The sequence below is a fragment of the Ceratotherium simum genome, chromosome 3, assembly GCF_057802395.1.
Source record: "Ceratotherium simum simum isolate JZ-2026a chromosome 3, ASM5780239v1, whole genome shotgun sequence".
NCBI classification, from domain to species: Eukaryota; Metazoa; Chordata; class Mammalia; order Perissodactyla; family Rhinocerotidae; genus Ceratotherium; species Ceratotherium simum.
The window spans coordinates 38584345-38593391 of NC_141902.1; the positions used below are offsets into that span (position 1 = coordinate 38584345).

General features: G+C 52.2%; 1 protein-coding gene across 3 annotated transcripts in view; it reads left to right on the forward strand.

The window, feature by feature from the left end:
* RTF1 (RTF1 homolog, Paf1/RNA polymerase II complex component) overlaps window positions 1-2320 on the forward strand; it is a 43958-nt gene extending 41638 nt beyond the window's left edge. For all 3 annotated transcript variants that reach the window (XM_004421442.3, XM_087425422.1, XM_087425429.1), the window contains one exon: window positions 191-2320. In XM_004421442.3, coding sequence (XP_004421499.1) covers window positions 191-297 — 107 coding nt within the window. In that variant the 3' untranslated portion in view covers window positions 298-2320. The remainder of the gene's footprint in view (window positions 1-190) is intronic.
* Window positions 2321-9047: the final 6727 nt, after the last annotated feature.

Sequence of the window (9047 nt, forward strand, 5' to 3'; positions counted from 1 at the left end):
GCTGATTTTAGGGAAGAAATGGGAGTGTCTGCTCATCAGTGTTTCTAGAGGCCCGAGTAAGACAGGCTGCAGGTATGTTCTGAGAGGGAACAGGGACAGTCAGGAAGGCCACCTACCTGAAGGAGTGAAGCTCAAGACTAAAAGGACTTTGTAGGTACTTCAGATGCCAATTTTCTCTTCTTTCTCACAGAGTCAAAGGCTTTGGCCATCACCTCCAAGGCTCCGCCAGCCAAGGACGGGGCTCCCAGGAGATCTCTGAACTTGGAGGACTACAAAAAGCGACGGGGGCTTATTTGAACACACCCAGCCTGCTGCTTCTGACCCTGCATGCCCCATCACGTGCCCCACCTTGCCTCCTTTCTTTTCATTTGCCCTATTTGGGCTGGAGCAGCAGTAGAACTGGGAAGAGACTCTGAACTGCCAGTCATCTGTAATATAAACCATTTGCTGTATAGACCTCCCTTGTCTGTACCATCTCCCACCAACCTCCAGGCCCCACCCAGTGTGGACCTGGGCTCTCTTGGGCTTTATCCATGTCTTTAGATTTGTGTTTGCCTTTTTTTTTTTTAAACCAGCACAGATCATTGGCCACTCTGCACGCATTCAGTATTACTGTGGAGCTGGGATTCTTGCTGGAGCCTCTGGTGGCGATAGCAGCGACACTGGGCAGTCTTCTCTGTGGACTGCCATGGACCCAACCATTAAACGTTTGGCACCAACCCTTACGGAGGGAGTGGGGACCGGGCACCTGCAGTCCTCCTACCTCTCTCCTCATCTTGCTGTTCTTCCCATCTCTGCAGAAGAGAGGTTTTCAAAACCAATTTAGTTTCCAAAAAGTGTACATTTGTCTGGGGGGTCTATTTGAGAGAGAGAGAGAGAGAGAGAGAGAGAGAGAGAGTGTGTGTGTGTGTCTGTAAGTGTGTGGATTTTTTATCATTTTTTTAAATGCAGTACTCTTTGTATCAGTCCGTCATGGGTCTATAGCTGTTTCAGATTTTTTTCAGCTGTACTTGAGCATCTGAAACTGCAAAGAAAGAAACTCATTAAATGTGATTCTTCTTACTAAACAGGCCTGACTGCTGTAGCTGTGTAACTTCCCCTCCCCCACCTCCTCTTCCCCAGCACCTCCTCAACTCGGAGAAAACTCCCCAGTGTGGCCCCTGCCCTGTAGGCTGTGTCCTGGCAGGTGGGAGGGAAGCCCAAGGCCAGGTCCTAGGGAGGGCAGTGCAGGTGTCTTACTTGTCCCATGGGTGCAGCCCACAGCTGCTTAGCTGAACGTGGAGTGTCTCTTTCCCACCCCATGTACTTGTCTCTTCCTAGTGATTCTGTTTTGCTGTTTCAGCAAGAATAATATTTTGTTTTGTTTTTAAGAGAAAGTATTCAACATGAATGTGGAGAGAACGAACACAAAAAGACTTAGGTTGCAAATGTTACAAGCATGTGCAGTTCTGTGTGTGTGTGTGTGTATACATATATATATGGTAAGCATATATATTGTTGTGCAGCTAGGGTGAGGCCAGCAAAGAAGTGCGTGTGTCTTTATGAAATGTTTGAAAAGAGATAAGCTGACTGCTTGATAATCATTCTCAGGTGTAAAGCTCCAAGTGTAAATAAAAGTGGCATTTAACAGATCTTTTCAGAACAAAGTACAGTTGACTATATATCAAGAACTAAGCTAAAGGAACAGCTGAGAGCTGCCGACTCCACAAGAGGGAGAGGAATCCAGAAGCTCTGCTTTGTAGTTCTTCATCCTACTTTTCTGTAAGGAGGTGGGATGATGGGAAATCATGGATTTAATTTGTATTTAACCATAAAAATGAACTTGGTAACTCTTCTGGGTTTAGTAAAGCCTCAGTGTTGCTTTAACTTAGTTTACACTTTTTTATTTTAAAAAAAATCAGCAATGGATGGGTTTTAAAAAGTATTGTGACTGTAAAATTGATAAATATGACTGTAACACAGCTATGTGGTAGCTGTGACACAGTTTGTTTGGGCAAAGGAGCGGACTGATTAAAATCATATATACTTGAATAGTCCATTGACCGAAACCCTTTATAGACTATTGTGTAAATGTGGAATCACAGACTGTTAAACATTGCCTGGACTCCGGCAGAGTCCTGGAGGCTGATGGGACCTCTCCTATCATGATGAACTTGGACTTCTTTTTCTTTCTGGTTTTGAAAGACATGAAATTATAGAATCCATATAATTTGCTGGAGTCATTCTGATCCACCATGTAGATCTGTATTTAGTATCATTTGGATTTGGAGAAGTGTCAATTACATTATGGCTGTGTAATAAAATTTTTATTAAAACTGCATCACACTGTAGCCCCTTTGCCACTACCTCCCCACATGCAGGTGCTGGAACTTTTGTTCTGAGACGCCAAAACAGCAGGGAGAAAAGCCAACCAAAGAAGACCGAAAGTTAACTTTCCACCTGAGTTGCCTGCTTGGTGATTGGAATCGAGACTGAGGGCTTGTCTCCCGTCTCAACAAAGGCGGGGCCTCTGAACTGAGATCTTGACCAGGCAGAAGACATTGGCTCTGTCCCACCAGGTGGGCTTCGTGGTCGTTCACAGTCTTTCTTGTGCTGGGGAGTTGCTGCAGCAGCCCCCCGTTTCGCGCCCCCACCCCGCCATGTAGTTTCAGTGTTGAAGGGTGCGGCACCTAAGGCTGTTTTTTCACTTCCTTCCAAGAAGCAAAAAGGCCAATGTCCATATGCCTAGCTCATGATCTACAGGTGCAGGGAAAGTCTACTGCCTACAACTTCCCTTCAAAAAGAATGCTTTTGTTTTCTTGTTTCTGTGAAGTCCTGACCTGTCACTCAAACTGTACAGATATTTGTAAATAAACTTCATGCCCTGTTTTAACAAGGGGACCAGATTTGGTCCAAAGATTGCATCCTGAGTGGCAACTCTCAAAGTCCTGTTTTGCAAGTCCAAGAGAGCCTCTGGCTTCATGTCTCTCCTTCCCCTTCTCTTAGCCCTACACCCCCCAAGTGAAAGTGGCTGTTTTCAACCCTTCAGCAGCCTGGTTCCTCAGAAGCCTCTCTGGTGTGATAGTTGTCTAGAGCCAGGGCACCCTCCAATTGGCCTGATTTCCTTCCTACCTTGGAAGATACCAACAAGCCTAAACAGAACTAGGTAGGTAGGCCTGATACACTGCCTATCCCTAGTGAGAGTCTGGTCCTTCCAGCTTCGGTTGGCCTAAGCACAGTTCCTTTACTATCCTGTTTTCTGCCTATTGTGAGTGTGAAGGGGGACCCAGGGGCTGTGAGTGTGGCTATGGAGGAAATATTGATATGCCTCCCTCACGCCTTCAAGCTAGGGAGATCTGTAAGGGCTCCATACCCCACTGGCTGAAGCTATGTCTCAGATCTTTCTGACCATGTTTTAGCTAGGAAGCAAGCTCCTGGATCATCTACTCCCCTATAGAGATGGGAAGGCAGGAGGTGACAATCACAATAGAAGGATTACAGTCCAATCCTGCATCTGGTGTTGAGAGAGGTGGGTCCCTGGGGCTCATCCAGCAGCTGTGTCCGATGAGGTTTTCTCCAACTCCTTGTCACTCCTGCTACCTGAATGTTGGGAGCAGTGGGCTCCATTGGGTTCTAGATAGCAGGGATTCTGAGCAGAGGACAGCCTAGTCCGTTTGTCTCCCAGGATCTGGTGCTGTGGGGCAGCCACTTGCTCCCTAGCTGGGGGAGCAAGGGAGCTGACCGCCTGGGAGGGAGGGATGCAGAGGGAAGAGGAGTACAGGGTCGGTCAACTTCATCTTTGGGAGTTTGTGGTGCGGGAGACGGGGACGTGCCTTTCCTTGGGTAATCCTGAGTGGCGGTGTCCAGCAGCCCTCCAGAGTGGAAAAGCCATCAACCCCCCAGCTCAGAGTTTTTTCGCGACTTCCCTGACCAAAAGGGGCTGCTGAGCTCCTTTGGGAAGAGTGTTGTGGGGGCCGGAGGGAACAGCAGCAGCCTGCCTTCTCTGTAAGGCCCCCCCAGGCCAGCCCCAGTGCCGGCTGAGCGGAACCTGGAGGTGGAGTTTCTTGGCCCAGGGAAGGGGCTTAGCCACTGTAGCACAGGCACTTTTAGGGCTTCCAGATGCTGCTCTGGACCCGAGGGAGAGCCACAAAGCACACAGGCTCAGTGCAGGGTTCATATCCCAGCTCTGCCACTTACTACCTAGGGCTGAGCTAGTTAACTCCTCTGAGCCACAAGTTCCCTATCTTTAAGATAAGATCTGTCAGGATTGTGTTCAAGATTAAGTGTTCCTTTTCCCAGTAGGGGTTCAGTAAATGCTGCTGTTAGTGAGAGTGGAGGCCACTGGACATTGGAGGAGAGACTGTGGGGCAGAGTGGTAGGGGTCGGTATGGAGGCGGCAGCGGGGGGAGAGGAAGGTGGCGGCAGCTGCAAGAGAACAGCCCCAGCCTGAGCGTGGGGCGGAGGGCACGACCTGAAGCTGGAGTGCTCAGCCCAGAGACTCCTGGCAGCCCCCACCTCGAGGGCCAAGAAACTCCGCCTCCAGCTTGCGGTTCCGACACTTGGGCGCTGGGGCGGGGCTGGCGTGGGGAACCCGCCAGAGAAGCAGAGCTGCAGTCTGCCAGCCCCTCGCTGCTGCTACTCTCTCCAGCCCCCAACACACACCTTCTTTACTGATGGCGGAACTGAAAGCTTTGTCCTGCTGCCAGCCATCAGTGGCTCCGAAGGCTGCCACCTCGCCGCCACTCCAGCTCCACCAAGAGTAATTAAAACATAAAAACGACACCAAACCGGAAAATAAGTGTAAAGAAGTCCCACAAAATTCTGAACCTTCCCATGATGACTAACTACCTCTATACCTTCTTGTCAGATTTTCTCTCTCTCTCTCTCTCTCTGTCTCTTAGCTGTTGATGACCTTACTTTGCGTGCATCTTGCTAGGCCACACACACGTTCACCTTGCCTGGAATGCACATCTCCATCGATTTTCCCTGGAGAACTCCTCCCCGCCCTTCGGCGCGCAACTGAAAGGTCACCTCCTCCGGGAAGCCTTCCCCGATCGCCTTCTTCCACTCGGGTTTGGGAGCACCTCCCTCTGGCTCCTCCCTCTGGCACTCACCACGCTGTACTGTTTTTTGAGTCTCCACCCCCAGTCTGGAAGCTACCTGTGTCGGCGGCATTTTTATCCGGAGCCCCGGCATCCAGCGCCACCTAGCACTTAGTTCACGCCCAGTAAACGTGGTGGAGGGAAGGGGGACGGGAGGACAAGCGGATGTCCAGCCGGAGCCACCATGCTCCGGGGCCTTCGACCCCACCGCTGCCCTCCCGTCCTGTCTCCGGACCGCGGCGCGCGCGAGAATGAGACCCGGGCGCGCCGACGCTGCCTGCAGGAGAAGCCCGGGCTGCCGGTCCTTTGGGGTCGACCCAAGGCCGCGAGACACGCGCTGCGACGGGTGGAAGCGGCCGCTCACCCCGGCGGGTGTGCGTCGGCCCTGACGGGCCCTATGAGCCAATAGCCTCCGCCAGGGTGGAGTGGGCACTCGCTCCATGGACCCCGGGCCTGCGCGCGGCTTCCCGGTGGCTCCCGGTTCCGCCCGGCCACCCAGTCTGTGGACTGGGTCGCCGAGCAGCGGGGTGGAGATCATTGGGCGGGCAGAACGATCACACATGGATTCTGGGGCTGCACCCACCCCGCCGCGGTCACAAGATTGGGGAGGGTCTCTGGTGGGGGCGTGGGGGATGGAGGCGACTGCACCCGCGTTCTTAGAGCGCTCGCCTCGACACGGTCCCTGGCCTCAGATGCTCCTTGTCCCTTCTGCCTCCACTTGGCCACTGGGAGAGATTTTGCGGGTTCTGAGTTCTGGAGAGAGGAAGGAGCGAGAACCACAGGAACACAGGCTCCTGGGAGGGATGGGAAACCTTGTTTCTGAAGTGTCAGGAGAGAAAATGTTCTTATTGCGCATACAAAGCTGTGGTGACACATTTTGTTCATTTTTGACGAGAGTGATTCAGATGGTGGAGGGTCAGCGTATGCTGCTAGATGCCTAGCCCTGTTAAACTATGCTAGCACCCAATCCCAGAATATTCCGGTGAAGTCTATCAATTATGGGGTCAGTGATTGCCAGGAGGAGGAGAAACCCAGAGGCAAGGAAAAGGGTCTGGGGTTGTCAGGTGAAGACAGGCATTCACTCCTCTTTCCAGGAGGAAGGAGACCTCCAGTTCCTCCCCATCCTCAGGCTGCCATTGGCCCTGGCTCTGGCCAGCCCTCCAGCACCCTCTCTAGTATGCTGTGGGCAGAGAAGGGCATCAGACTGACGAGAGTTGGGGAATGGTTTGCATGAAGCAGCTGACAGACCAACCTCTCACTCACAGTTCCTTGGAAACAAAGTAAATGCAGCCATTTAGCATCCTGGGACCTGTTTTCTCCTTGGGTCCTTTCTGGAAGACAGTGTAAAACGATACACCACCACTCCCACTAAGGAGGGGTGTTGGGGGTGGGGTCATCATAGGAGCTACTCATTGCTATATCCCTTCCACCCAGCACAATGCCTGGTTCAGAGCAGCTACTCAATGACAGTTTGTTTGCTCTGCAAATGAACGAATGAATCACAGGTATTGTCACAGAATTGGAATCTTGGGGTCAGAAAGTCCCTTGGAGGACACCAAGCCCCACAGAGCATGTCTGGGAGTGGTTGACTAGAATGAGACCTGTACCACTCGGTCTAGAGGAACATTTGCCACCCCCTCTCCCCCACTCTCCCCAACACACACCACAGAGACTCTGCTCTCTCTGGAGATGCCTTCAAGTCCCCTCAAAGCAATAGGTGGCCCATTCAGAAGCACAGGTCAAAGACTGTGCTCCATCCTCTCTCCCCAGGTGAGAGGCCCTGCCTGTGGTCTTGGGAAGCAGAAACTGGCACTGTGCCTGGCAAGGGATGGTGAGTGGTCACCTTGCTCCTGCCCCTGGGGCCATTGGTGCTGCCCTGGGGGTGGGGTAGAGGAGGAGCAGAGCTAAATGAGGCAGGCTGGGGAATAAAATCAGGCCCGCAGAAACCTGTCACCTCACACATCCCGTTTTCCAGACTCCCCCTTCCCATCTCTGGTGCCCCCAGGAGGGATGTAGCTCTCAGGCCTGATAAATCCTGAAGGCCATGGAGAGGGGTGAAGACTCAGACATGCCAGGAAGCAGGCCTCTGGGGTGCAGGAGGATCCCTGAGCTGAGATGCCAACAAGAGGAAGAAAGATAAGTTCTCTCCTCAGACATGTAGTTGGCCTGTGGATGAGGCATGGGGACTCTCATGGCCTGTCTCAGATCAGCCGCCCAGTGACCATCAAAACCTTGAAACATTCTTCTCTGTCCCTGTGTTCCCATATTGTGCAGCACACAAGAAGCTACTTCTACACCTACACCTACCCAGCGGACAGTCTGATTTTCTCCACATCCCTCCACTCACATCCATCTACTCACAGCCTCGAGGACTGGAGAAACTGAGGCACAAAGAACAGGATTCCAGGATCGATTTGAAATGTTATTCCTGGCTCGACTAAGAGGACATGACAGCCCCTTGACCTTGTCCCACAGCTATATTGGGACCCCCAGGCCCTGCCCCATTATGTGCCCTATGCTTTCTGCCTGTGGTAGGTGGAGGCAGACTCTGCCCTCATTGGCTAAGGAACTAGGGACTGAGCTACAAGATGTTCATGAGAGAAACTGAGCAAAGCACAGGAATAGACAGCAGGGGACCGAGCCAGGACACGCTCTGGCTTTTCCACCAACTAGCTGTGTGGCCTTGTGCAGGTGCCTTAACCTCTCTGGCTGAGTCACTTAACCACTTTGTTACTTCTCCTGTATGTGAGTGAGGAGGAGAGGAAGCATCTAAAGGCCCTTCCCACTCTAAAAGTCTACAAAATTAGCTCTCATTTCAATACCCATTCCCAGGTTTGCCCTTACCTGGAACACCTGGGCTGGTACTGCAAAGAGCTCTTCTTCAGTTGCTGGCCCTTGGGCAAGTGCCTGATACAAGAAGAGAAGGAATTGCCCCTGAGTTTTCTCTTGGCAGCCAGGACAGAGACCAACTCCCAGCCTGCTTGGGCCTCCACCATGGCCCAGGCATTGACTGGCACACATGTGGGCGGTCCACATTCCCTCCTCTCAGTTCCCTCCCCACCTTTCCAGTCCTGACAGGTCCTTGCTGACTCCCCCGACCCCGGCACCCCGGGTAGCTCCAAAGGAGGGAGAGAAGTGAGTGCAGGAGACATGGGTGCTCCTGGGCCCTCAGGCTCTAGAGTACACCCTCACACACAGGCTCCTCCAGACCTCTGTGCCTGGAGAAGGTAGCCATGTGATTCCCCAGGCTCTCCACAGAGGACTCAAGTAGTCAAACTCTCGTATTTCCTTCTTTCTTCCACTCCATTCCCTCAGTTTCTTCTCCCTCTCCTACTCTTTCTTCTACTCCTACTTTCTTCATCAATTCCCCCAGGATCTTCTCCTTTCTTCTTTGCTCAAGTTTCCCATTCTCGCTCTGAATGCTCCTTCTCTCTCCTCCTGGCCCATCCTTGAATCCTGGCTGAAGGGAGATGAGGGAAGGAAAGCTCCTCCTTTTGGCCTTCATCAGCGTCAGAGGCAATCGTTCTGGGGGCTCTCTCTCCCCACAGGACCCACAAGGATCCCTAGGCACCAGGCCCCTGATGAGGGATCCTCACTCCTGGCATTTTGGGGAAGACAGGAAACACGGTGAAATACTGCCTTCTACTCAAAGCAGCCTTGCAGTTCAGCTGACCACTAACATGTAAAGTGGCCAAGACCCCACCACAACGATGCCACCGATGAGCACGTTGCAGTGTATGAAACACGTCACCAACATCAGCGCTCTGGTCCCAGTTTCACGGCCACAACTCTGGGTCAAGTGAGGTTTTCCTAAATTCACAGGTGAGGAAATGGGACTGGGAAGGGTGAAGAGACTGCCTAAAATCACAAGTAGAGCATGGTGACCTGAGACTGGCTCTACCACCCACACTAAAACTGTGCTAACGTTTTAGAGACTTCACATCTCATTTTATTTTATTCTCACAG